At 40.4% G+C, this 27917-nt stretch overlaps 3 protein-coding genes across 10 annotated transcripts; all 3 read left to right on the top strand.

Moving 5' to 3' along the window:
• Positions 1 to 1159: 1159 nt before the first annotated feature.
• On the top strand, positions 1160 to 9142 carry hp1bp3 (heterochromatin protein 1, binding protein 3). 2 transcript variants are annotated; one of them, XM_004547469.3, is made up of 13 exons: positions 1160 to 1293; positions 2186 to 2266; positions 2882 to 3059; positions 3676 to 3738; positions 3844 to 4000; positions 4087 to 4230; positions 4329 to 4388; positions 5201 to 5340; positions 5623 to 5713; positions 6140 to 6299; positions 7012 to 7123; positions 7275 to 7430; positions 7625 to 9142. In XM_004547469.3, exons 2-13 carry the CDS (start codon positions 2200 to 2202, stop codon positions 8142 to 8144), a joined length of 1848 nt encoding a protein of 615 aa, XP_004547526.1. In that variant the 5' UTR covers positions 1160 to 1293; positions 2186 to 2199; the 3' UTR covers positions 8145 to 9142. The 2 variants fall into 2 exon arrangements, with proteins under 2 accessions (XP_004547526.1, XP_004547527.1); XM_004547470.3 differs by lacking the exon at positions 3676 to 3738.
• Positions 9143 to 11208: 2066 nt separating this feature from the next.
• On the top strand, positions 11209 to 17161 carry sh2d5 (SH2 domain containing 5). 2 transcript variants are annotated; one of them, XM_076884243.1, is made up of 10 exons: positions 11209 to 11233; positions 11931 to 11987; positions 12064 to 12144; positions 12223 to 12297; positions 12390 to 12536; positions 14159 to 14359; positions 14599 to 14782; positions 15176 to 15281; positions 15372 to 15531; positions 16243 to 17161. In XM_076884243.1, exons 2-10 carry the CDS (start codon positions 11937 to 11939, stop codon positions 16414 to 16416), a joined length of 1179 nt encoding a protein of 392 aa, XP_076740358.1. In that variant the 5' UTR covers positions 11209 to 11233; positions 11931 to 11936; the 3' UTR covers positions 16417 to 17161. The 2 variants fall into 2 exon arrangements, with proteins under 2 accessions (XP_076740358.1, XP_004547528.3); XM_004547471.6 differs by lacking the exon at positions 11209 to 11233 and adding an exon at positions 11314 to 11484.
• Positions 17162 to 17308: 147 nt separating this feature from the next.
• kif17 (kinesin family member 17) lies at positions 17309 to 26833 on the top strand. Of its 6 annotated transcripts, XM_023155076.3 has the most exons (15): positions 17310 to 17524; positions 17640 to 17894; positions 18076 to 18222; positions 18354 to 18455; positions 18696 to 18885; positions 19197 to 19649; positions 19805 to 19899; positions 20003 to 20168; positions 20267 to 20364; positions 20494 to 20585; positions 21062 to 21290; positions 22073 to 22331; positions 22476 to 22537; positions 25798 to 25921; positions 26342 to 26833. In XM_023155076.3, exons 2-15 carry the CDS (start codon positions 17664 to 17666, stop codon positions 26509 to 26511), a joined length of 2418 nt encoding a protein of 805 aa, XP_023010844.3. In that variant the 5' UTR covers positions 17310 to 17524; positions 17640 to 17663; the 3' UTR covers positions 26512 to 26833. The 6 variants fall into 6 exon arrangements, 5 of the variants coding, with proteins under 5 accessions (XP_023010844.3, XP_023010843.3, XP_023010845.3 ...); XM_023155075.3 differs by having other exon boundaries at positions 17310 to 17894; XM_023155077.3 differs by having other exon boundaries at positions 17310 to 17894; positions 25801 to 25921.
• Positions 26834 to 27917: the final 1084 nt, after the last annotated feature.

Here is a 27917-nt window from a genome sequence, read left to right on the forward strand (position 1 = left end):
AAAGTATTGCGTTAACTGTGGAGGAATTACAGCCATTTTTCTTTGTATCCGTCAATGACAGTTTATTGGCTGCTATTCTGGGGAATGGTTTATCACTTGAGGTTTGTCTTTTTTTTTTTCTTGCAAAATGGTGCAGCTTAAATTAGAAAATGTTCAGCTTATTTGACAAAACAATTTAAAGAAACCCCAGGGCGTTGTAAAACTGACTGATATAGAGAAAACAAGCAATTAAGAAAACGATCTGCGGATTTTACAGCAGCAGCACATTGTAATGCAGCATCATGAAACCATTAGCTGTAATAGAACGTGTTTGTTTTTAGCTGTTCACTTTCCCCTGAAGGGTTTCTTTAATCTGTCTGGCTCGTCAAAATCTAAATACTGTTCTGATTAAAGTTGGATGTCTGCCACTTTAATGGAGAGTAAACTCGGAGCTTTAATCAAGATAACCATTTTCATTGTTCCCTTCAAAAACTACAGATCCCACAAATTATAGCTTTGTCCATCCAGGCATTATCCCGTCACACATGTGAGCAACACTTTCTCTGATTTCACTTTTCAGGATTTACCTGTGTGGCCAAAACTGCTCTTGAATTCAAGGATATCTCAGCTGTGAAATAAGCAACATCTTCCATGAAGTTTTTGTTAGGATATGTCAAAGAAAATTCACAAAAAAGCAGGAAAAACAGCATTCTGACTTAATAATAATTAAGAAATTATAAAAACTCAAATCCAGAGTGACATAATGATGTTATGCCTTTTGTCTTTTCAAACTATAATGATTATAATTGTTTGTTTTTTGTTTCTTATTTTTGTTAAATTTTTTATTTTTTGTATTTGTTTTAGACAGTTTCTGTTTTTGTGTTGTTTATTTCTTTTAAGGGGATTAGATAGAAATCTATTACAAAGCCTTTTTAACGTGATATTTTTGTTTCGTTTTGGGGGTTTTGATCATAGTTTTTTTTTTTTTTTTTTTTAGGTTTTCTGTATTTATTATTATTATTATTATTATTATTATTTCTACGGTTGTATCAAGCAGTTTCATCTTGTTCTTTTGAGATTTTTCCTTTTGTTTTGGTGTTTTGTTTTGTTTTTTTCTTCTTGCTTTTTGTGTGGGTGGAGAAGGGGGATAGAGGTGGAGGTGGGTCAGCCTCGACGGTGGGAATCCTTCGCTGTGCGTCGTGACGCAGCACGTTGCAGTCCTAACGGGGCGGGGCTCGTAAACAGAGGAATCGAAATAAAGGATCGTGCAGAAATTTAGCCCAAAGTGTTTCCGTTTTCCCCGACGTGTTAAAGGTAAGTTTGGCTCGCGTGCTGAGAAATTGTTTGCTAAACATGCAGTTGCACGGATACGGTTCGGGAAGCAGCCGGGGGTTTTCACTTTGTGCAGCTGGAATGAATTTCATCTGCCTTGTGAGACGCCATTATTGTGTGTATAAACCGACGGACAAAATGGCGAAAACTGCTGAAAAATCCTGGCACCTCGTCCTCTGGCTCCCGTGGACGTGATGGAAGTCCGTTGGCAGAGACTGACCCATCAGCGGGGCAAGCTTTGCGCCGTTTTGTAGGCGCTCAGCGTTTTGCGTAAAGCAAACAGCACCTTTTCTTCAGTTGGGGGATAAAAGGCCTCAATGAATGAAGGGGGTTTGGCACCAGCGGCAGTTTTAACCCTGTGCATACACAAAATGGGCCTCAAACCAGTGAAGCCAGTTAAACCAACAGTCCTATCCAATTTCTAACTAGTATTAACAGATATTTATGAGCTGTAATAATTGTACATGTGCAGTGTGAAATTTATAAATCTTTATTGTATCTTTTATTCCTCAGAACTCATTCTGAAGATTTAAGTTTAGCATGTTTTGTTTACCTGACGGACATGAAGAAATTACCTGAAATTGGTGATATAACTACTCAAACATACCGTTAATAACACATCTTGAATCCTAATAATTTACTTGTAAAATAAATAAAATCTACGGATGCACTAATTTATAAAAGGCGAACTTCAAAGAACTTAAAAAACAAAAACAGCTATTTGTCAGGTAAATATCAGCTTCATTGATCCACAGGTACAGTACGGTTTATGTAGTTGGGGTTTTTTTTGCGAAGTGATTAAATTTTGCATATCAAAAATTTCACTCACAAAGCCAAACAATGGTTGTGCTCATGATCTTTTCTGGTTCTTCAGGTAAATCTCCTGTGATGCCGATTCGCCGAGCAGCAGCGACTCCGACCCAGGAGAAGACCCCCTCCGCTGCAGCAGAGAAAGGTAAGGGTGAGGTAGTCCTCCACCTGCACCCTGTCAAACCCTGGCCCCGCCCCCTGCCAGCCATCAGCCATCAGTGTTCAACTTCAACCAATCATTCATTCTCTCAACACAGAACGAGCAAAACTCATCTCCAGTTCTTTTTTCCAGTATTTATTAGGAAAATAGAGTAATTTAGGTTTCTTGTATACTTTATAGCAGTTATACATTCACATTTATATTATATAGTTACAGTTTCATATAGATTTGGTTGTTTAATGATTAGTGTTTTATTTAAAATGTTTTAGTATTAGTTTTGTCTCATAAGTAATTCAAAATATCATCTTAATTGTGTCACTTGACTCATAATCCTGCAGATTTATCACACATTTGCACTAAAGCATCATTATGCTTTTGTGTTGTTTTATGTTCCTGTTTATTTTTTTTAATTAAAAAAAATACACTAATGTTGCATTTTATGTAATGCAGTATTTTCCCTTCCAGTTTTATTTTTTCATTAAAAAATTTAAAGACCTCGAGTCATACTTTTATGTAAGTTTAATAATATCAGCTTTACACTATGAAGAAAAATAAAGGCGGTATAGTGTTTTTAAGGTTTTATTTTTAATGCTTTCTCAGAACCTGAAGCCTCCTCGGAGGAGTCGCCCGCTACCGAAAAGGAGCAGGCCGCGTCATCAGCCGCAGCAGCCGATGGCGACGAGGGCAGCGCTGCGGGCAAGACGGCGCCCGCAGAGAACGGGGAAAAGGCCGACGGTGCTGCAGCGGAAAAGGAAGGAGAAGGGAAAGAGAAGAAAGAGTGAGTTTCACCATAAGATAGTCTGCAAGCGTGAACAGTGCGATATTTCACTTTGATAGCACTTTTATCTGTTTATATTATCCTTACCTCTGCTGGATAACTGCAGACTGCTCCTCTCGTGCAGTGTTGCATTTCTAAAAGATGTGAGTTGTCACATCCACATTCATTCCCTGCATCATAGCCATCAGACAGATGTGCGCAGTCTTGGAGGAGTCCAGGAGGAGAGGACAGTGGCATCGTAACAGTGTGAGGATTTTCTAACGCCCCAGTCCAAGTGATCAGTGATATATACTCACATTTCTAATAAAATCTAGCACTTTAGTTTAGCTCTGATGATCACGGTTTTTGGGCTGGTCGCAAGCCTTTACGGACTCTTTTGTTTTTGTTTTTCTCCCCCTATAAACTTTAGCTTTTGTAACATAGAATTTTGGCCTCCTCCTCTTCTTCTCCCAGACCTTGCCAAAACAGACCTTCACCTTTTTTCTTTTTTCTTTTTTTTTTTGCACATTGATCATTAGCACTGCAATTCAGTGAGGGTCAAATTACCATGGTGGTCATTAAGACAGATGTTCTCAAATTTCATTTTGTCTTTCCCGTCGGTGACAAACGGACAAAGTGACAAATGCAAGGACTGCGCGGCTGGACAGTGCGCAACACACTGCTATGTTCTCCTACTAAGGTGAGGATGTGATAAAGATAAGGGTGGTAACGATCACAGTGAAATATCGCTTTTAAAGAATCAACCGTCATGACTGAAATTGTGTCTTGCTGCTTCTGGCAACAGGTTGAAGGATGGCTACAAGTACGAGAAGTCTAAAGTCAAGAAGGTGAAACGGACGATTCCGGCATGGGCTAGCGTCACTGCGAGCAAAAAGGTCCCTGTTACCAACTTTGCTGGCACTCAGAACAAAGTGGATAACATCCTCATTGAAGCCATCACGGTGTGTGCAAACACTGTAAAATGAATCTCTCGGCACACAGCCGCTCTCTCGATTATTTATTTATTCGTTGTCCGTTTCCTTTGTAGTCTTGCAATGACAGGTCTGGAGTTTCATACCAATCTGTCATGAAATATATCGTGAAAAAATACCCAGGGATGGAGCTTGACAGGAAGAAGTTCCTCATCAAGAAGTCCATGAAGAAACATTTGGAGAAGGGAACCATCAAGCAGGTGAAGGAGCCAAGAAACTGTCAGAAGTGCTCTGTTTTTCTCAAGGATTTGTGGTTTTAAGTCTACTTGCTTGTGCTTTAACTGTCTCTCTCACGTAGTTGAAGGGGAAAGGTCTTTCAGGGACCTTCGCCATTGGGAAGCAGACTCCCCTGTCTAAGGTACGTCACAACAACTTGCAAGATGCTCAGTCTTAATACTTTATAGGTGTTGGGAATTTCTCAGGGTTGAGTGTTAGCAGTTTCCCCGTGTTTGAAGTCCTAAAGTCGAGCCAAGCATCTGGATGTAGCATGTATATGAATGCTATAAATCATTTCAGTTGTGAGATTTGCTCTAAGCCCAGTTCATGTGCACTACAGCTGGTAGATAAAACAAAGGTGACTACACCTCAACGATCATCTCCTGGTACTCTTCTGCATCACAAATGCTTGTTAGAAGCCCTGATCTGACAACTTCCTCATTTTTGATGCATATTTTTCTCATTCTCTCTGTAAGAGAATGAGGGGGGGGATCCAGTGTTTCTAATCATCAGCACACTTGTATATGCCACAATTAATGTTGAAGGGATTCTCCGAACAAAGCCAGAGCAGATTGACACTCTGAGAAGGACAAATTCTTGGTCTGTAACTTGCGACTGGATGGCTATGAAGTGTGAGCGTTAGCTGATTTGTCACCTTGAGATGTGGAGAAGGTCTTCTGCTGAAATGCAGAGTGAAAATTGTCATTTTGCACATACAAATCATCAGAGACTTCCAGGGTACAATTTTGAAATTGGTGACTGCAAAGGAAGTGGTCTAGATGTCCCCAAGGAGACGCACTTGCAGGAGATTTAAACTTTTTTTTTTTTAATTAAGGTAAAGTGTTTGATATGGGCCTAACGTGTAGTGTCAGCATTTTCCTTTTCCCCATTTTTCCCCGAGACTGGGATATGTTTGGTTTTAATTGTCATGTCTGTAAATGGATGTTGTTTTAGAAAGCTGCTCAGAAGCAAGAGTCTCTGGGAGACGCTCTTCCTCTCATCATCACTCGGCTCTGTGAGCCCAAAGAGGCCTCCTACAACCTGATCAAGAAGTACCTGGAGCAGCACTTTCCCAGCTTTAACATCGAAAACAGGTGCAGCGTATCACCTCTTCTCCGTCTAATGTTGTTTCAAGATGCAAGGTGCTCTTTATCATTGACTCGTTTAATTCGTATATAAAAGATGGTTGTGCCATTGTGGTCAGAAGTTGCCACACACTCATCATGGGCAGGAATGTCATGGTAATTTTGGGCTTTTAAATATTTAAACTGTTTTTCCAGGGTGGAATGATTGTACAGCACGTGTACTGACATACCGGTACTGCTTTAACTGTATTGTGTTTAAAAGCTGTAAGCTGAAGATGATTTACTCCTCAGGCCAGAAGTCTTGAAGTCCGCCCTGGTGAGGGCTGTTGAGAAAGGGCAACTGGAGCAAATAACTGGGAAAGGAGCGAGGGGGACTTTCCAGGTAAGTCTCCTCCTTAACACTTTGTTTTGCTCAAAAAAGAGGAATGCATTTGTTTGTTTGTTTTTAATGGGCAACAAACATTTCATTTTTGGTTAAGAAAAGGCCTCCTTGGACAAAAAAAATGTCTTCTGTTAACAGAAAATGAAATAGCAGAGCAGTTCTAGATAATGTCTTTTTTATTTTTTTATTTTTTTAAAGTCGGACCTATCTGAGATAGTCATGTAGCAGTTGCCACCAGTTACTAACACCTAAACATTTCAGGACCCGCTTTGTTTCCACGTCACAGACAGGACCACAGAGCCAGTCAGTGTGCCAGCTCGGGCTTCATTGTTCTTTTATACTGTTGCATAGAGGTAAACGACAGGTTGTTTCTTTGTACGTGAGAGAGCTGCAGACTTTGTTTCCTAAAGTGCTTCTACCCACCAGCTGAAGCGTACCGGCAACAAGGTCCTGCTCAAGGGTGGCACTTTGGAGGACGCCATCACAGCTGCTATCACAGCCATGAATGAACCGAAAACCTGCAGCACCACAACTCTACGGCGATACCTTTTAGACGCCAACAAGGACAGAAAGGAGTACCAGTTAGGTAAGTTAGGTAATCCTACGTGGCTCAACAGGATTCCTGAGACCGATTGCACTACATGGACATAGTAAGGGTGCCTTATCTACACACGCTGCACCATCTGAAACTACAACTAGACACAACACTCGCTTTCTCTTTAAACAAATCACAAGAAATGCAGCAGGTGAACCCTTTAAACCTGGTTCTTATGACTGAGCCCTTCAGCCTTCTGCAATGATTTTGGTGTTTTGCTAGTAAACTATCCCCTCACTCTTATTTTGAAAGTTAATTTGCTGCTAGCCATGTTTCATTAACAGCAGACTGACGGGTCGCTGTTGTTGAGGTTCTCAGTGTCATTCTGCGGTCTCTCTGTTTTGTGGACTTAAACTCTTTCACCGTGAACTGCAGCTGCAGACGATAGTTCTTCCATATTATCTGAGACCCATTCAGAACCTGCAGGCGGTGGAGAACTGAGCTGAGTTCATCACCATCTGCACAGCATATCAAGGACTACCGTCACCAGCTGCTGTTCAGGATGATGGAGGATCTGCACGACTATCTGATATCTGCAGCTGATTAGGACTATAATTTCTTTCTTTCTTTCTTTCTTTTTTTTTTCTTTATTAAAAAATTAGCCAGCAGCTCAAACACACATAGCACAAGTTTCAGTTAAAACTTTTTTTGCATCAACAATGGCGTCACCAGCAGAACTTTTTTTTTTCTCTCTTCTCTTTAGTGGCCAATCTTCGGAGGACCCTGACAAAGTGTAAAGTACTCGGATGGATGGAGCAGATTACTGGTCACGGCTTCAACGGGACCTACCAGCTGTCGTTCCCTTTCTACCCGAGGTATTTCACTTGCATCTGGAAATCCCCGACCCTTTAATACTTAATTTATTTTTCTTTCTGTCTGATAAAGGAGCTTTGTCTGTGCAGCTTCTGGAATTCTTTGTTCTTTCTTTTCTTGATGTCTGATCCTTTTTTCTTGTCCCCTCCTTAGTCCCACCATCCTGTACCCAGACAAGTTCAAAGAAATTCCAAAGAAAGATGCTGCACCTCCGACCAAGCGAAGGCGAACAGTTGAATCTTCAGACGAAGACGAGGAAGAATCAGAAGAAGAGGAAGAGTCTGAGGATGAAGCCCCGGCCCGTAAGAGGTGCATATACCTGTTGCAGCTCGACTCCTAATTACATGCTTGTAGTTAAACGTTTAAAGATGGGTCCTACTCCATATATCAGTCCAGTCTTTTGTAATGACAGCCATCCATCCCACGATGATTAACAATTCAAGTGGAGAATTGTTTTTATTTATTTATTTTTAACAACTGCTTTTTGTTAAAACGACTCTTAGGAAACCTCCGAAGAGGCCTCCACCAAAGGCTCGTCGTCCTCCTCCAACCAAGAAATCTTCGAGCGCTAGTCAGTCAAAAGCTAAAGGCAGAGGACGTTCGCTCGCAAAGAAGTCTCCAGCCAAGAAAGCAGCATCTTCGGCCAAGAGCTCGGGAAAAAAACAACCAGCTCCTAAGAAGGAATCCGAATCGCCATCTAAAGCCACACCTGTCAAGAGAGGCGCCCCTGCAAAAAAGCCCAAGACACCAGCTGTTAAAAAGCTAAACAAAAGGGGGGCCAAGCGACCTGTGTCCAAGGAGTCGCCCCCCAAGGAGCCTACAGCCACAAAGGAGACGACAAGGAGCGGGTCCAAGCGCTCCAAGGCCGAAGAGTCGCCTCCTGAGGCGCCTGCAGCTAAAAAGCAGGCAGCCAAGAGTGGATCCAAACGACCCGCAGAGTCGTCCCCTGCAGAGCCCGCAGTGAAAAAGGGGGCCAAGAGCAGCAAGCAGTCTGCTCGCAAGTCTAAGAGAGGGAAATACTGAACCCAGGAGCGTCTTCTACAAACTGGGCTGAATATCCAGCAGTCTGCCGCTTTAGTTTCAGTGCTTTCTCTCTCTTTATATCATTGTTTTCTCCCTCTTTATGGGGCAGTAGGGTTTTGTTTTTTTATTTCGATTGTAGAATAAGAACCTTATCCTACCAGTTAATTGAACTTTGAGAGTTTCTGAATTTTATTTTTTAATCACAGTGTGTAGGAAAGCTCCGTTAGTGTTATCGGCGAGGCTGCCGTCTTGGGAGACTGTAGGAACATCAAGCATACTTTAAAACTAGAGCCACGTAGCGACTTCGGTTTTGTTATGTTTTTCTTTTTCGATTTTTGTTTTTTGGTTTGTTTTTGTTTACACATGTTCCTCGTGTACTCTGTAGTTGCTGGCAGCACACATTCCTAATCTCAAATCAAAGATCAGTGTTCTAGAAGGGTGAAAACGGCGTCAGTTTTATGTTGAAAAGTGGGTTTAAAAGTTCAAAAGAGTTACTAATGTTGTTAGTACTTTATAAAAGACAGAAATTTGAAATTTCTGTGTTTTGTCCCGGGATTGAATCAAAATGTAGTCATGCAACTAATGCATACAAATCTGAACTGTAATCTGTGTTCCTCATTTATGTAGTTTCCTTCTTAATTATTATTATTATTATTAACTATAATTTATATTTGGTTATTTAAACAGATATAGCCCCCCTGGAAAAAAAAAAAAAAGATTAAACCTGCAGGTGCCAAGTTGAGGATAAAATACTGTTAGTATTCAAGTCACACTGAGGGGAAAATGTCTTTTTGAGGTGTGTGTGGGTGTGAGTGTGGGTGTAAGCAAGCATATACACAAATTGATTTTATCGCTTCACATCTGTATTCAGTACCAAACTGTAAGAAATGTGTGTTGTGGAAAAAGGAGGATAATAGGATAATAACTTCCCTGCATGCATGTATCCCTTGTGTTGTTAAGCTTTTTTCCAAGTCATTAATAAAATGGCTATATTTGTAGACTGTTGCAGTATTTATTTATTTTTATTTAGTGGGCAATGAAAATGTCACATCTCATAGAGTGCCTTTGTCCCATTGATGATGAAAATCTAATTATTATAGCAGGAAGGTAGACAATTCAGAATAAACGGATAAAACTTATAACTAATGTTTTACAGCAACAGAAAAAAAAATTCTATATACGGTAGAAGAAATGTAATTTAAATTTATGTATATATGATATATTTTCCCATCTTTAGATGCATAGCAGCAGTGTTGCACTTTGATTTCAGTCCCCAGCGTGTGCATGTGGTCTCCTGTTTGTAGAGTCTGACAGCAGCTTAAAGGAAAGGGCTCTGTCTCATCTTCAAGGATGCAGTGGCCTGTCACTGAAGGGCTGATGATTAGTGCTGTCAGAGTGTGCTGCACGGGGTGGGAGGTGTTCTTCAACAGGACTGACAGTTTAGCTGCCATTATCCTGTCACTCACCACCTCCACTGGGTCGAGAGGTCGTCCCAGAACGGAGCTGGACATCTGAATCGGCCTGCTTCTGTCCTCAGAGATGCTGGTGCCCCAGCAGACCGCAACTTAAAAGATGGCGGATTGCCACCAGAAGAGGTTTTCAGGAGCTCCATCTGAACTCCAAAAGATCTTAGTCCTTATAGCAGATACAGCCCCCTCTATCCTTTCTTGTAAAATTCAGCAGGTTTTCCTCCTGATTGTCTTTGTCATTAAAAACCCCCCCACAGAAAATGTAAATGGTTAGCATAGCCGTGGGGACGGGCTCAGAGAGCATATGCAGTACATTTAATTAAAGTAATTACACCAGGCCATTGCTAGCGCACATCGAGCAAAAATCTTCAAGACTGAAATATTTTCCACTTACTTTAATTCCCAGTTATTGTTAGATCTTTAATAAAGAAATGCTACATCATATACCCCTCTTGCATGTATGCAAAACTTTTCCCCACAGGGCATTTGCTTTTCTATGTGGGCAGCTGTAAATTAAAGTCAAGCTTCCCGTTGTTGAATTTGGAGCAGGGGCTTCTTTCTAGGTCAACACTCTCTGTCTGTGAAGCTGGGGTCCCAGGAGTTTTGACTTCATGGCAGGCTTGAGCCATGGTGGCTACAGGTTGTTGCTCAACATCCTAACCAATTTCCTCTCATCTGAGGGGGACAGTTTGGGTCTTCTTCCAGACCTTGGCAGTGTGACAATGCATCCAAATAACTTATACACACGTACAGCAGTTTGAACTGATGATCTTGTAATCTGCAGTTGCTTCAAATTTGCTCCAAGAGAGCTTCCCAAATCCTATAAATTTACAATTCTCCTTCTTAAATCTTCACTGAGTTATTGCTTTCCCATTGCTCTGAGTGTTGGTCAGTATCCTGTCAAAGAAATCCTCCTTTTTAAGGAGAAACTACTAAAAGTAACTACATTAAAAGTTACCGGGCCCACAATGGGTGTATGTCAGCTTTTAACATGTATAACCAGAAGTATAAACTGTAGATAAAAAGTGGAGAAACAAGTATTCTGAGCGTTTACTTAAGCAAAATGTATATTCCCACGTATCATTATAAAGGTTTTAAATACTACTGAATCACACTGACTCATTGTGTATCGCTGTAATGTTGCTGCACCTTAACTTTTTGTATTTTTATATCTGTATCTAATAACACAACATAGCATATGATAAAATCTGCAAAATAATAAAATGGCACGGCGTACAAATTACAGTGTTATGACCCCAAATATCTTTTCTGAAGTAAAAAACGAGTACTATCGGGAGGAGGTGTGTGTGGTGGTGGTGGGGCTTAAAATAGATTTAACTTTTGGACCCAAAGTTCATCTAGACACAAGTTTTCCCATGCAGGCTGCCATCTTGGTGACGCCTCCAGTTATTTCTCGCAGGTTTTACCTAGTGGACTTTCAGTGCACAGCTTTTAACTATAAATTAATATCGTGTAATTTTAAAATACTTTTATTGACACATACTGTTATTTTTGGTTTTGCTGCGTGAGCTTGAATTCTTGCGCGCTGTGTGGGAATGTCAGGCGGAGTGGACAGAAACCGCTTCAGGGGGAGGGTGATGTGATTCATTGAGCCATTCCGTAAGTTTCGTGTTTTGGTTGATTTAGTTCTCACGTACACCCTCTTTTCTTTCTTCTCCTCCTCCTCTTTCCCCGCCTTTCTTCAACTAAACTCCGCCTCGGAATACCGCTGCACACCTGGGGGTAACGGCTGCAGGTAAAAGTGTGACGGTGGGGGGGCCTCGGTGTGCGTTTGGTCGGCGTGCCAAGAAGACGCGGAGCGGTCCGAGGGTGAGGAGGTGGATGAGGAGGGTTTAGTTGCGACTCTCAGGGTGAGTTTCTGTGATATAAAGGTGCTGTTGTGACCTGTGCGCTCAGGTGGAGACGCCCCGGTGTTGCCTGCCGCTGCTGCTGGACTCCACAGGGCGGAAACCCTTCAAAAGTTTTGTCTTTTCACGCGTTTGTGTCTTTCTGGGTTTCTTTCGGGGCATTTCGTGGCGGATAGTCTCAACAAAACAATCGAGCCTCTCGTAGCAGCAGGTTTATCTGCGACGTTAATGCGCCCAAAGAAGCGTCTTCAAAATCAGGCTCTTGCGACTGCTACGCTTATGTTTAATACCGACTCGTCTTTCATGTTTCCCTGAGTATCAAGAGGATAGATAAACGCACATTCAATTTAGTCCATATGTTTTCAACTTGTTTTTAAATCTCCTTCACTCTGCTGCTTGGAGTCCTAAATTCTCGGGACTTCAAGTGTTGAAATCTCGTATTTCCACAGGGCACGATGGGTGAGGCACCGGTCAGAGAAGATGGTACAGTGACACGATCAGCAGAGGTATGTCTGGAAATATGACTTTGCATTTGTGTGTCTGTGTGAGTGTTTGCTTAACCTCCTGTCTTCACTGGTGAAGTATGTAGGCTCATTTCCTGTGGATGATAACTGTTTGGATGACCAGATTAAGCAGCTGCACACACAGTTGAAGTCCCTTAAAGTGAGTCTTTATCTTTCTATCTAAACCTACGAATGTGATGATAACGACTGTACCTAATGCAGTCCTGTATTCATTTAGGCATGCAAGACAAGACGGCCAGTGTCCCTAAAGTTTTCCATTAAAGGTGTGAAAATGTATAATGAGGATGAAACGGTAAGTAGAGAAAATGACAGTTAATTTGTTTTGACCTGTTTACGTGCTCTCCTTTTCGTGCCTTATTGCTCGCGACCTGTCCCTGTGTGCAGATCCTCCTGATGGCCCACGCTCTGCGGAGAATCTCTCTTTCCACGGCCCGACCCGTCGATTCACAGTTTGCCTTTGTCGCGCATAACCCAGGCTGCCCAGACACCCAGCTCTACTGCCATGTCTTTAAAGCAAGGCACGCCAGAGCAGTAAGGAGTCTCCATTGTTCTGTTATAGTTAGAGCTCACAGTAAATATGTATTTAAGGCTTTCTGTTTACTCACAAATAACAACCCTGCCGCTTTCCCATGCTGGACAGAAAGTCCTTCTGTCAAGCACAGTATATTTTAAAGTGTGTGATTAAAGGTGTTCCAACTCTGCTCACAAAAAGCAGAAACAATGACTGACTATACTTTAGCTGCAACCCCATTCAAGGTTATCTCTGTGTGCACCTATGGCACTACTTGCACTCGGTGGAAGGCCTGTCCTGACTGCTTGAACATGTGTGTTTTGTGATATCACCATGTCGCTTACCAGACATTTCAAACTATTATATGCCGAATCATTACCAGAGGTGATGATGGGCTACGACCCAGAAATCAAACAATGCAAGAGTTTTTTTTTTTTTCTTTCTTTTTTCAAAATGCATAATATGTAACTTCTCCAGACAGAGGAAGAAAATTTGACATTGTGTGTCCACTCATGGTGCACTGACCGGAGGTTTGAGGCCAGACCAACACATTTTTGCTCTACTTGCCAGATTTGGCTCGCTGGGACTTCACCCTCCCTCTTCCCTGAAACAGAAGTCAACTTGAAGGAGCATTGTTTTATCTCAGAGGAGCAGAGCAAAGGCACATGTGCAAGTGGTTAAAACAGAACTTCCATCAAGCGATCTAAAAAGAGTTAGCAGCATTGTGATTTTGCTTTTTACTTGTGTCGTACTTAGCAGTTTACTTCGTCTTCTTTCTATTCTCTGTTTTTCAAGTCTGTTATCATAGAAAGTTTCCAAGCTATATGTTTGCATAGTTTTGGTCCGTGCCTGAAATAGTTGCGGGGTTTTGACAGCGATTCTTTAAAAGGAATAAAATGGTCACGTGTTTAAATGACGTGAGAACGAGAACAACCTTTTAAAGTTTACATTAGAGGTTTGCGTTAATGGTGTCACTGAAACTGAGTCCATATTTCCGTTCTCGTTATCTTGATAGGCAAACTATTTTAGAGCAGCCCAGAGTAGGGAAGTAATGCCGATATAATATAAAGCTAACATTTCTGTTGTTATCAGAAGCCTTTGACACATTAGAGGAAATTAAATCCAATAAATGTGGTCAGTACTGAACAGTTTGCCATGGTAACTCCAAATAAAACCCTCCAGTGTCACACAGGTTTGGACTAGAGAGTGATGGGAAATGTGCTTATTGATCTTTGATAACAAATTCCTTTCTGTGCTAAATTCAGATCTGATCCCAACCGACTGTTGTATCTTCAGAAGTCACCCTTGAAGCCAAGCTTCCTGTGTGACACAATAATAGGTGCCTCTACTGGTGGATCTGGTAGCATTCAATTGTTTTGAGCCAGTCTCACCGCATTGTAGTTAGCAGCGAGACTTGTTCCAACATGGAGAGGTCGGCAATACTATGACACTGCAATTGCCTCATCTCTGCGAGATGCCTGTGCTTGACTAAACGGTGTCAGCTGTGGTGTTGAAGCGCTAAGTTTTTATCAGTGCCGTTGTACTGTTAATAATTTACTTGATGAATGACTGCAATATGACACAGAATAACACCGTTTCAGTTTAACTGCTAGGTTTTCTGTATGCACCCTTCCTCCTTTAGGCCCAGTTCCTGAACCTGCTGCTGTGCCGCTGCTTCCAGCTGTCGTACTTGGAGAAGCATCCAGAAGAGGCCCAGATAGACTCTGCTGGCTCACTGCCTCATCGCAAGCCTTCACTGCTCAATCACGGCTTTCCTCTTAGTGTCAGCGCCCTGGTTTCATTCAGAAGAGCTCCTTTTGGTGGATTATTACCTGGCACTAAGGTTTGGCTATTCTTTTTTTCTTTTTTTAACTTCACCCAAAATCTCATGGACTAATTTAAATGTTAGTTTGTTAGTAAATGTTGCAATGGTTTTGCCTCTTTATATATTGTATTTCAATGTAAGTTTACCCATGTCTTCAAAAATTACCGCACCCAAGTTTTTGCACAGCACTGCAGTTTCAAAATGTATGCCTCAAAATTTAAATTATCTGTACAAACTATGTGATGTTTTCTCTACAGAAAACTCCAAAGTCTTCAGATGACCAACAAAGCAGCCAAGATGAGGTCTTTCCCATCTCCTCTCCCTCCCTGATGCGCAAGAAAGTCATACGCACCAAAGTGCTGCGCTCTGGTGCTTACCGCTCCTTCACTTTCACGCCACGCAAACAGCGCACCATTCAGGATCAACTGAGTGTAACTCAAGGTGGGCCGAGTGTTCACAGAGCGCTATCGAGGTTCAAAGAATTGATTAGGTAAAGCGACTTCATCAGTATTTGGTGAAGGGCAGTCACTGCTGTGGTGTCAGGGCTTTTCTTTGTTTTGTTTTTTTTATTTTAGTCTGCATGATGAAGTGATTTCATCTCATATGGGTAATTGTGCATTTCTACAGCGCTTACATTTTATTTCTGTTACTAATGTTCCTTTTTAAAGTTGAATATGTTTCTTTGTTTTTGAGGGGTTATTTCATCATCATCACTGCATAGCGTCCACTGAGTTGAGATCATCTGGGATGCTTCTTCCCCGTCACATGGTGATGCAATATTCCACCTTTATAAAATCTAACTTTACATTATTTTTCTTATCATATCAAAACCAGAAAAGGATCTAGACAAGTTGCCAGCGAGGCGATCCCGGGCTCCAAGCTTGTCTGAAACAGAAGAGGCACTAGCTCAGGCAGTGTGGTGTTGGGCTGGTATCGCAACGTTAGTATATCGCACATCAAATACATCTTTACATTCATAAGTGTCACTTTCCTATTACTACATCTGTGATTTTCCTTCTTGGTATTGCAGTGAGAGCAGCTATTCACTGCTTGCAGATGATGTTCTGGGATCCTACCTTTTGTGCCAACATCCAAAAAACCCTAAATGTGGCTCTCTAATCATTCGCTTCTCCTCTGGCCCAATCACCCACCTTATTGAAAACACCCGTAAAGGGAAATTCGTGCTGGAGGTAATTCTTTTGTTGGCTCATATACATGATGTGAAAACCAGATTATGATTAAATCTAATCTCTTTCACTGGTTACTTTATTTTCACAAGCTCTTATATTTTTCATAAATGATAGAAAAGAAAGGGGGTCGTGGGGGGGGGAGATATTGAAATATCTGATTTAACGTGGAAGTGCTTTAAATACGCACTCCCTATAATGGCCAGCAGAGGGCGGCAGCTCTAGTTGCAGCGACTTCCAATTAAATTGAGGTCTGTGGATAAAATTGCCCTCAACTCTTTCACTCTATGATGTCAGTAAGAAGATTTGGGGCTCAGTTGGTAGTTTCAGTTCACATTTACTGAAACATGGATTATTTATTTTTTTTACTTTTTATGAAATGTTGATATTAGGAGTGCGGTGGAGAGCAAGGGGTGTTTGTTTCCGTGTGATGTTAAAATGTTATGGTCAAAAACATTAAGCTTGAGGCTATCCTGTACATCAGGACTTTATAGTGGGTGACTTCCAAATTTTATACAGTCTGTTTTTAACTAGAGCCCTCAAGTGGCTTTTTGGAGAACTGCACTGGAGGTTTCCACTTGGCAACCACCTTAATTGACAATATTATTCTCGAAAACCATAATAATTGTTTGTATTTGATTAGAAATGTCATAGTTGATTTATAATCATGTGTAACTGGTGTCCTTTTTCATTTATTTATTTTTATAAATGTAGAAATGCAAGACTGAATTCAATTCCATGGCTGAGCTGATTGAGCACTACACAGAGACTGAGGACGAGCTGCCATGTCTGCTGAGCTATGCTCGGGTGAACCACTGCTATGAGTGGGAGGAAAACGTCAGCAAACAGCAGCCTGTAAAGCTTCAGCCCAAACGAAGCCGAAATTAAAAGTACCCACAGAAACGAATGGATGTAAACCCTGGACACTGGAACATGTGGACTGCCAACCTCAGAGGGCACAAAATAAGCGACACTGATCATTTCTTTTGCACGTTTATCTTTTATCTGTGTTTTGGTGCGGGAAGGTTTAACTGTAAAACAAAGTCACTGTTTAATAGTGTTGGCACTTACTGTGAACAGTATCCATTTCCTAAGAGGGTACTTGTGTGTTAAAGATATTTTGTGGTTTCTGATTTTATTATTTTTATTTCAACATAAGCTTTTAAAAATATACATTTTTATTTGTGCCTATAAAACAGAGGAGCTTTTTTTTTTTTTTTTTTTTTTTTTTTTAAGACATGAAACTAAGAACCTGAATCTGTAAAGGGGAATTAATCACTGATTACTACACCTGATGGCAAAGCCACACTTTTTCTTGTTTCCTTGTCTAGTAACAATGTTACTGAAATGTAAAACTTTTACTCCTTTTTACTCATATTTTTGTATGCAGTTTGTTTAGCTGATAATGTCGCATCTGTTAATATGACTAAATTTCTGTTCAGAGTTTTCATTGGTCGAGTATAAATGGTACAAAATGATTTCAATCATTCTCTGGGATTGTGGTTATCATGTTGTGTCGTCTTGACTATAGTTGATTTGTTCATAGCTTGCACACCATCTACCTGCACCCCCTACATTAGTTTCACAACAGAAGATTGTGATTATTAGCAAAACATTAAATAACTGAACATAACGTGCATCCGTAGTCTTTCTTTTCTCTTCAAACGTCTGTTTGCTTTATTTAAAATATGTTTTCACTTTTAGTTTCTTGACAGTAATGAAGCATAAAGTAGACTGTTTTTCGCCCTTTGACCCCACTCCGTCCTCACGGAAATGGCCGCGGGTCTGGGCCTGTTACATTCCTCAATGGTTACTTATGGTTGCTAAGCAACCTCAAACGCCTCGGGGAGAGGAACAGAATGGGACAGGACCTGAAGCGATACCTGACGAGATCCGTCCACACTGTACCTGGAGATATTTTTGCTGATCGCTTCTTTCTGAACCTCACTGGAGATGTGGGCCGTTAGTCAACTGCTGCTGTCATCTTGTTGTTAAGGTGATGTTAGCCATCGAGGTCCTGCTGTCGTACTTCTAAGTAAACGTTGAGTGTTTGCGAAGGAGACCGGAGCGGCTTTGTATTTTACATTAGTTTGATCTCTTACACCTGCCAGCTGCTCGGTAGTGATTCTTGAGACATGGGGTCAGAGTCGGTGAAGGTGGTGGTCAGGTGCAGGCCCCTGAATGACAGGGAGAAGGCGCTCAGCTGTAAGATGGTGCTGACCATGGACCTGCAGCGCTGCCAGTGCTTCATAGAAAAGCCAGGTGCAGTGGATGAGCCACCTAAACAGTTCACCTTTGATGGGACCTACTATATTGATCAAACAACTGAGCAGATGTACAACGAGATTGCTTATCCTTTGGTTGAGGTAAGCTTGATTTTATTACCAGCCTGCAGAGCTGGGCTCTATAAAAGAAGCACGCTTGTCACTGGACACCTTCAGCCTAACATCAGTAGCCTATATCTAATTCCTAATGAATGCAGGCGTCATTGTGAATACCCTTTGCTCACCTCAAAATTAAATAAAATTAAAAATGTCACTTTTACAGGGTGTGACTGAGGGATACAATGGGACAATTTTTGCTTATGGACAAACTGGAAGTGGAAAGTCTTTCACCATGCAAGGGGTGTCTGAACCTGCAACCCAGAAGGGTGTCATCCCGCGGGCCTTTGAACACATCTTTGAGAGCATTCAGGTGTGTCTGTTGACCACAGTGATCTTGTAGCTTGCAACATGCATACGTAATATTATGCTCTTAGTTTTTGTCTAGGCTCGTCTCAGCACTGATAGAATAATTATATGTTTTATCTCGTGTGTGCAAGCTAGTGTGCAGAAAATACGAAATTCCTGGTGAGGGCCTCCTACTTGGAGATTTACAATGAAGAAATCCGAGATCTTTTGGGAAGCGATGCCAAGCAGAGATTGGAGGTGAGTCCCTGCTTTTTAGATAAACTAAACAGGCTACACTGTATCAGAAGAAGCCAAATGGATTATTGTTCTTTGGTTAGTACAGCAAGGTGAGTGTGCTGTTTTCTGCACAGTACTGTACCTGTTGCCATGGTGATTTAAACGCACAGTTGATTCCTTAAAGGTCAAGGTGTTGTAACAGGGTGACAGACTAGCTGATTGTGCGTATGTGTGTGCTTTGTGTGGCTGATGAATGCCTAGCTGAAAGAGCACCCAGAGCGTGGGGTATATGTACGGGACCTTTCCATGCACACTGTGCACAGTGTGGGAGAGTGTGAAAGAATCATAGAGAAAGGCTGGAGGAACCGCGCAGTGGGCTACACGCTGATGAACAAAGACTCCTCACGCTCCCACTCAATCTTCACCATCCACCTGGAGATCTGCAGCACTGGTGAACTTATAATATCTTTGTCATCACTATATCTGTTCAGTCTGTGCTGATATTCTTCTTTTGAATGTGATCCTCTTATATCTCCTAATGTCATCAGCACTTTACCATCAGTTATTTTTGTTCTGTGGCACTATATCTTTAAATTTGATAGTATATGAATCTCCTTGTTAATAGTTTGCATATCCTGCCTGTGCTTGCATGTAGTTTTCAAACCATTGAATAAAACATACCAGGTTAATAAAGGTAAATAATAAGGCTTTGTAACAGTGTTGAATGTTGCTTGCGTTTCCTGTGTCAACTCAAATTCTCAGATTCATCTGACCAGGACCATCTACGGGCAGGAAAACTCAACCTTGTGGACCTGGCAGGAAGTGAGCGTCAGTCTAAAACTGGTGCTACCGGCGAGCGACTCCGCGAAGCCACAAAGATCAATCTTTCCCTCTCGGCCCTGGGAAACGTCATCTCCGCCCTGGTAGATGGACGCTCCAGATACATCCCCTACAGAGACTCCAAGCTGACCAGGCTGCTGCAGGACTCTTTGGGAGGAAACACCCGCACCCTGATGATCGCCTGTCTTTCGCCCGCAGACAACAATTATGAGGAAAGCCTAAGTACGCTGCGATATGCAAACCGGGCCAAGAGCATCCAGAACAGGCCTCGCATCAACGAGGACCCCAAGGATGCTCTGCTCCGAGAGTATCAGGAGGAAATCAAGAAGCTGCGGGCGCTCCTCACAGGCCAGCTGAGCACTGCTGACCTTTCAAGTAAATTTTTATAGAAAAACAGCATGCTTTTTTAGCTTAATATTCCTAAATCTACACATAGCCTCTTTTAGATGCAGAGAAATATTTTATTTTCTTGCATGTTGTCTTTCTTTAATTACCAGTGCTATAAAAAAACACTTTTATTTAAAATGCAGCTCTGCTGGCTGGTCAGTTTTCTGAGTCATCCCCTGCTGTGTCCTCAAGGCCACAGTCCACCCCCACTGAAGAAAGGAAGGAAAAGATTAAAGAGGCAAACATGGACCAATCCCACACAACAATTTATCACTTCAACTTTAAGCATGCATTGTATAAAGAGCCTGTGATTTATGATCTGTGTTCTGCTGTCTCTGCAGGAGTATGAGGAGAGGCTGGCCAAGTTGCAGGCTGAATACAATGCAGAGCAGGAATCCAAGGCGAAGCTGCAGGAGGACATTGCTGCTTTGCGTTCCTCCTATGAATCAAAACTGTCCAGTCTGGAGAAGGCCCAAGTCAGCAGGGGGAGCTCTGTCCCCAAGAATGGTAACAGCACATCCTGTGCCAACAACAGAACAAAAGTTTTCCGCTGTTGGATTCTCCCCATGTATGCTTCTTTGTATTGTGCCGCTTCTCTACATTAGTGGGCGCCAGCTGTACATCCCAGGTTGCTTTGGAAGAACTCTGCATGAGCACTGATCCCATGTGCCACAGTACAGTTGAGGAAACCTCCCAGACTAAGGTAGTGTCCAGCCCCACTTTCCATAAAGATCACTCCTCTTCAAATCATATTTGTATCCTGAAACAAGGTAACAAGGCAATCTTATGTAGGGAAAATGTTGAATTTTATTCCCTCATGTTGGCGAGCAAGCTTTCCGAAAAAGATCCAGATAGAGCTGGACTCTTGGAGTCTTCTGATGCAACTGCACCGGGGCCTCTAGACCAGAAACACGTCCTGGAAAGGTTTGCAGGCTTCTGTTCTAATCATGGAAACTTTCCTTAACATGAACACTTCCTCAGATTCATAGCTATGATTTTATTATTATATATGATATGTCTTAATCAGCCGATCCATCTAATTTCTACTCCTTATGGGTCTGGGTTGTGAGCATCTTCAACACTGTTCACAGGATACTGAACATATTGTTATGATGGTATCTACAATCTTCTTATCACACTCCATGATGAATGTGTCATACTTATGCTTGTGGCTACAAATGGAGTGGATAATCAGATTCCAGCTGTATATTTTTCTGTATGTACTTACCCTTGCATTCTTTTACATCATTGCATTCTTCTGTGTTATTACCATAATCTGGTAATTAGCAGAACAGTTATGTTTAACATATCATACATTGATGGTTACACTAGAATAATATAGCAAGAATTATACTAAGCACGCATCTATGCGGTGTCCTTGGTGTTCAATCTTTCCTCAGACTGCAGCAGCTGGAACAGGAGGTGGTAGGAGGGGAGCAGGCCAGGAACAAAGAGCTGCAACAAAGACAGCGGCAGAGAAAAAAACTTGCTGACCAGAGAAAAGCTCAGCTTGTCCATGCTCTGTCAGAGAACAGCGAGGAGAGCGAAAATGTGCTGCTGAATGTCTACAACTCTATCCAGGAAGAAGTCCATGCCAAAAACCAAATGCTAGTCAAAGTTCAGGGCAAGGTGAGTGGAAGCAGTTCGAAGGAGCTTGCAGCAGATGCAAAATGCAATCTTTCTGTTGGGAGAAAGCATATGTGTTAAGGGTTTTCTGTACATTTCAAGGAGCGATCAGAAAGTTTGGGTTATCCACCCACAGAAATCTATTTCTCCTCCCTAAGATCTCCTTTTCATGCACCCCTGCTCTTGACAAAGTTTACTCCTTAAAAGTCAAATTTTGACAACAGTGCAAGTTCACCAGAATGGGATTGTACATTGCGAATTCATACCACACTTTCAGACTATAAATGCAGACTTGTGCGTTAACATCCTGGGGCATCTGTGGGAGAACATCCAGTGGAAAGAGCCTTAACAACAGCATCACCACACATTGAAAAGGCAACAGTTTTTCGGCCAGAAAAACCCAGTCTTTGCTCACCATCTTTCCTACGACTTTGTACAATTCTCCAAAATCAAGTTAAAGTATTATACTCCCTGTTTTGAAACACTGGGCAAGATCCAACACTCATTGTAGAGGCACAAGTACAATGGACTTCCAAAATAGTGATACCAAAATAACAGCAGCGGTCTGGAGATGTATTAGAAGGTGACTTTGACTAAATTTAAATTGGGCAATTTATTAACTTTTTTAACCTGGAAAAATTAGGTTATCTCTTCAGGGATTTACTAATTTGGTGTGTTAAAACGGTTCTCTCTTTGAATGTCAACCCCTACATATGACACGTTTTTAACAAGTGGGTTTTAGCTAGTTTTCTCATGAATAACATGCTTCGTCACTGTTGCAACAGCTGAAAGCAGCCAAACTGGAGATCCGTGACCTGCAGGCAGAGTTTGAGGTGGAGAGGAATGACTACCTGGCGACTATACGCAGGCTGGAGAAGGAAGGGCAGCTCCTGCACAGCCTGTTGGAGCGTATGGTGCCTCTGGTGCGCCGTGACTGCAACTACAGCAACCTGGACCGCTTGAAGAAGGATGCTGTCTGGGACGAGGACAGCGCCACCTGGAGACTGCCAGATGTGATGGTGCAGAAAACAACACTGCCTTCAGGTGGGGTATAATAGGGTATGTAAAAAAAAAAAAAGAAAAAAAGAAAAGTGAAAGCTTTTTTTTTTTTTTTGACAAGACAGTAAATCTTGTTTGTTTTGCAAATTACTTTCCTTAAATGTTTATTAATCACATTCTTTTTCTTAGCAGTGACTCCAAAAGCTTCAGCTCGCAGAGGCTCAGGTTCTGATGCTGGAGAAGCATTTACGGTGTGTTTGCATTTCATGCATAGGCTTTTACTTGACATACACACATTCTAGCAGGATTAGAGGCCATTTGATGGATTGATTGATTGAATCTTTATTTTGAACATGTTGAAAAAGTACAACAAAATAGAATTAAAAGAGACAAATAAACAAAGCAAAACAAAAGGAAAACGAGCAACCACAACTCCAAATAACTTTCATGTTCAAAAAGGAGCAGGAAGAAGCATAAGCTTATTTAATCCCACCCCTTTTCCACTATCTAGTATCAATAGACTACAGAAATACCTCCTTGCAATTACATTATATGTCATGTGTATTTTTTTTTTCATTTTTTAAAAATATATATACATATATGTTTCTATCTATCCATACATACGTATATACACATATGCACATATACACATTTGCAATAACCCCATTAACACCTCAAGGATACACAACCTACAAATATATATATATACCCATACCAACATACCCGTGCACCCGCACACACATGAAAATATTAGACAAGAACACCCTATCAAATCTCTACCTTTTCCCTGTACCCTGTAAAAACCATATCCTTAAACCGCTTTTTAAACTGCGCCATGCTTGGACATTGCTTCATATCTTTACTTAGTCTGTTCCACAGCTTCACTCCACACACAGAGATGCAAAAACTTTTTAATGTTGTATGGATACGAGGATGTTTTAAATTTAATTCCCCCCTCAAATTGTATCCCTGTTCCCTTTTAGAAAACAGTTTTAGAATATTGTCAGGAAGCAGGTTATTTATTGCTTTATATATAATTTGTGCTGTGAGAAAATGAACCAGATCTGTGAATTTTAGAATTTTTGATTTTAAGAATAGTGGATTTGTATGATCTCTGTAACCAGTTTCATGGATTATCCTTATGGCCCTTTTTTGTAATATAAAGATTGATGATAGCGAACATTTGTAAGTATTGCCCCAAACCTCTGCACAGTAATTCAAATACGGTGCAATCAGGGAACAATAGAGAATGTGGAGTGATTTGTGATCCAGAATGTGTTTTATTTTACTCAAGATTGAAACACTTCTTGAAATTTTGTTATGTATATGATTTATATGAGACTTCCAGTTTAATTTGTCATCTATAATCACACCAAGAAACTTATGTTCAAGTACTCTTTCAATTTCCACACCATCTACATGAATCTGCATTTGTGCATTTCTAAGGGAATTCCCAAATAAGATTATTTTAGTTTTACTTAGATTTAGCGATAGTTTATTCCTGTTAAACCATTTTTTAATTTTGCACATTTCTGAAGTAATTGTATCCAGCAGCTCCTTTAGATTCCCCCCAGAACAAAAAATATTTGTGTCATCTGCAAATAATACTAATTTTAATATATCAGATGCCTTACAAATATCATTTATATAAACAATAAATAATTTTGGACCCAGTACAGAGCCTTGTGGAACACCACAAGCAATGTCCAAGCATAATGAGGAATGGACACCCAGCTTCACAAATTGTTTCCTGTCACTTAAATAATTTTTCACCCATTGCAGTACAACCCCCCTGATCCCGTACCGTTCCAGTTTATTAATTAATATGTCATGATTGATTGTGTCGAATGCTTTCTTGAGATCCAGAAATACTCCAGCTGCATACTGTTTCTGATCTATAGCATTCGTAATCTCCTCAATTGATTCGATTAATGCCAGAGATGTTGATCTTTTTGATCTGAATCCATATTGACTGTCAGAGAGTAATTTATATTTATCTAAGAATTTGTCTAATCGTTTATTAAACAGGTTTTCTAGGATTTTGGAGAATTGTGGTAGTAAAGAAACAGGCCTGTAATTTGTGAAGTGGCGTCTATCCCCAGTTTTATACAGCGGCACAACTTTAGCTATTTTCATTTTGTTTGGCACTTTTCCCGTCTGAAATGATAAGTTGCAAATATATGTTAGAGGTCCTACAATTCCTTCAATGACCTTCTTGACGATTTTCATGTCAATATCATTACAATCAGTAGATGTTTTATATTTACACATGTGTACAATGTCAATTATTTCTTTTTTCTTCCACTGATGTGAGGAACATTGAGTTACGGTTCCTATCAATCAGGTTTTCACTACAGTCTACTGATGGCAGTGACTCAGGAATTTGTTCTGCCAGTTTTGGTCCAATATTTACAAAATAATGATTAAAGCTGTTGACCTTATCAGCAGTGTTTTCCATAATATTGCCATTGTCGATAAAGTATTGAGGATAACTTTGTTGTCCAGAATTATTTTTAATGATACCGTTTAAAACATCCCATATTCCCTTCATATTATGTTTATTGTTGTTCAATATTTTACTATAATACTCCTTTCTACATACACGTATAATATTGGTCAACTTATTTTTGTATTTTTTATATTTATTTTCAGCATCTTTTGTTCTTTGTTTTAGGAATTCCCTATAGAGTGTATTTTTCTTTTTACATGCATTTTGTAAACCCTTAGTGATCCATGGTCTATCTGAATATTTGTGCTGTCTGTTGTATTTTATTGTTGGACAGTTTTTATCGTACAACTCCATGAATATTCTTAAAAATATGCCATATGCAATATCAATATCAGTTTCTTTGTACACATTGTCCCAGTCCTAATTTAATAGATCGTTCTTAAGTGCATTCATAGTTTCTTCTGTCCTTACACGTCTGTATCTCAGTTGTTCTTCATGCTGATTTTTCTTATAATTAGTGTCATAAACTGCAAAAACTGGTAGGTGATCACTGATGTCATTAATTAATATTCCGCTCACAATGTTGTTTTCCATATTGTTAGTGAAAATATTGTCAAGTAAGGTGGCACAATGTGGTGTATTTCTGCTAGGCCGGGTTATTTTAGGATGTAAACTCAAACTGCACATAGTGTTTAGGAATTCGTCGGTCATTTTATGCTTTTTCGGATTCAACAGGTCAATATTAAAATCACCACAGATAAACATAACTTTTTGATTTGTTTTAGAGAATATTTCCTCTATGAAGTCATTAAATACTTGAATACTAGAGCCAGGTGTTCTATATATACAGCTAATTATTACATTTTTCTCTTTTTCCTTATAAATTTCAATTGTTATACATTCTAATAAATTATCAATTACAGTTGTCATACTTTCTACCACCTTGTAATTTAGGTTTTTATCCACATACACAGCTACTCCCCCTCCACTCTTGTTCCTTCTATTTACAAAATTCACTCCAATGTCTTGATTAACTAAAACAGCACTTCATTTCTGTTTTAGCAGGTGGAGGAGGACAGGTACAAGCAAATGCTGGACAGAAGTGACAGTGAGAATATTGCCAGCAGCTACTTCAAGTCAAAGAGGGCGAGCCAGCTCCTCGGAAGTGACACCGCAAAAGCCCACGGTGAGAAAAGAAACTGCGGGCTTCTAATTAGTACATATTACCAGTTAAATTAGTGAATTAGCTCTGCTGTTGAATGCTATTTCATTTTTATTTAGCAACATATTTGTATGCTGTGATCTTGTGTTTCTGCTTTTCATTAGAACCTTACTGGCAGGAACAAAAAATAATCACGTACTACACTTAATACTGTTACAGTAAACTTTTGTATTGCATTTGGGAAGCCTTTTCATTAGGTTATCTCTCTGAGCATTTTAAGTTTTGGCTTCTTTTTTACCTTTTTTGTATATTTTATATTTTTACTTATTGAGACCATTTAGTTTTAGATTAGTTAGATTTTTCTTCTTTTTCACTTTCTTACTTTTGTTTAGTTTTTACTGTTGTCTGTCTTTTCTCCTGCTGCCGTCCCCTCTCCTCCGCTAGTTAATGTGGCAGGCCACCTCTCCATGAGCGGCTCTAACATGAATCTGTCTGTGAGCTCAGACGCCATCCTGCCTCGCCCCTTCCGTCTGGAGTCGCTGGATGTCCCAGTGTCCAACGGTAAAGTGAAGCGCAAAAAAAGCAAATCTCACATCCATAATGAGGCGACTTAAATGGACTGTGACCCACATATTTGCAGTTTTCTACAATGACACTTTTGATGACTCATCAAAAAATAAGTGTTGTATATGTATATCTGACTGTGAATCAGTGTATGCTTTTATGACGGCTGCTATCTAGATTTACACAGGACCCATTTATTGCCGATGTTACAAGTCCATTTGCGTCATGAGTTTTTAATTATTAATGTTAATTTTTAACTCATTGCTACCTACTGTATGATGCTTCCTCGGTTTTTCTTTTCTTTTTTGCACAAGACATAATTTAATGTTTGTTTGAGTTAGGTTCTTTAATATTAAAATATTTGCATTGTAATGTTGCTGATTTCCTTTTTTTTACCCAGCATTTAAAATACTTGTCAAGAACAGATGACATCAAATTAACTGATGTCTCATGTGTTTAATTTCAATTACTTTACAAAAAAAGCCATTAAAACTTGACTCCAGTGTATTATAAACAGTAGTAAATAATAATATATAAAATAATATCAGCCTGCATGTCAAACTGTAGTACTCTGCTGTCACAAATGGATCAGGAAAGCTGTTGTCAAGGCAGCAGTATGCTAGGATATGGTTATCTCATATTACACATCATCTCTGGTCACCAGTGTGGGTTTTGGTGTGATGTTAATTAGTAGATTCTTTATCTAAATGCAAATAACATATGTGAGACAGAAAGTTGTTGTTGCAGTTTTTAATCATAAGAATTAAATATTGAAAAGTTTATTATGATGTCAGTCCTCTTAAGGTTGCAGGACATGCAGAAACAAATGCTGTTTAACTCGATCCTTCCTGCAGCTGTGACTATCTTATTTCTCATTTTGACACTGGCTTGATTTCTTTGTCTGTTGCTTAATGTTGCTCGCAGACAACATTAAGCAACAATTAAGACACTAGCAGACAACTGTATCCGTTTCAGAGTCTGACATCATTTATTGTGGCGACACAATAGACATAGACACGGATACCTTTTGGCAGACCTGCTGCTTTACTGAGCGATAACACAGCTCTAATATCCTTCTGCAATAATTAACCACGAGCTAATCTGGGCTCTTCAGGACCGTTGCATAACAGATATCATGCCGTTCAAATAATCCATCAGGAGAAATTAGAAGTGTGACATGTGAGTGTTACAAGAAAATAGAGACAGGGAAGTGCTGGGCTACTAAGTTTGCACAGAGGTGGAGCTAGAGATAATAGGATTATGGACGAACGGCTGAGCAGGCTTTTCCATCATCTGAGTGGTGTGTAAGATGAGCAGTATGGCTGATAGCCTTTCTGTAACAGGAGAGAGGTAAAGACTGCAGGGATACAGTCATAAAGCTTTGCCTCGGGGATCTGTGGGTTCGCTTATTAATCAAGACATTCAGGCTGAATATAGACAACCACAGCTTGGATTC

Source organism: Maylandia zebra, linkage group LG5 (genome assembly GCF_041146795.1).
Source record: "Maylandia zebra isolate NMK-2024a linkage group LG5, Mzebra_GT3a, whole genome shotgun sequence".
Classification (NCBI taxonomy): domain Eukaryota; kingdom Metazoa; phylum Chordata; class Actinopteri; order Cichliformes; family Cichlidae; genus Maylandia; species Maylandia zebra.

Coding starts and splice junctions, on each gene's coding strand:
- sh2d5 (XM_076884243.1), top strand. CDS start 11,937: ATGGGTGAGGCACCGGTCAGAGAAGATGGTACAGTGACACGATCAGCA. Junction 11,988..12,063: donor CAGTGACACGATCAGCAGAG/GTATGTCTGGAA, acceptor TCACTGGTGAAG/TATGTAGGCTCATTTCCTGT. Junction 14,360..14,598: donor GATTATTACCTGGCACTAAG/GTTTGGCTATTC, acceptor TTTTCTCTACAG/AAAACTCCAAAGTCTTCAGA.
- hp1bp3 (XM_004547469.3), top strand. CDS start 2,200: ATGCCGATTCGCCGAGCAGCAGCGACTCCGACCCAGGAGAAGACCCCC. Junction 3,739..3,843: donor TGCTATGTTCTCCTACTAAG/GTGAGGATGTGA, acceptor TTCTGGCAACAG/GTTGAAGGATGGCTACAAGT. Junction 7,431..7,624: donor GAAGCCCCGGCCCGTAAGAG/GTGCATATACCT, acceptor AACGACTCTTAG/GAAACCTCCGAAGAGGCCTC.
- kif17 (XM_023155075.3), top strand. CDS start 17,664: ATGGGGTCAGAGTCGGTGAAGGTGGTGGTCAGGTGCAGGCCCCTGAAT. Junction 17,895..18,075: donor TTGCTTATCCTTTGGTTGAG/GTAAGCTTGATT, acceptor TCACTTTTACAG/GGTGTGACTGAGGGATACAA. Junction 22,538..25,797: donor ATGCTGGAGAAGCATTTACG/GTGTGTTTGCAT, acceptor TTTCTGTTTTAG/CAGGTGGAGGAGGACAGGTA.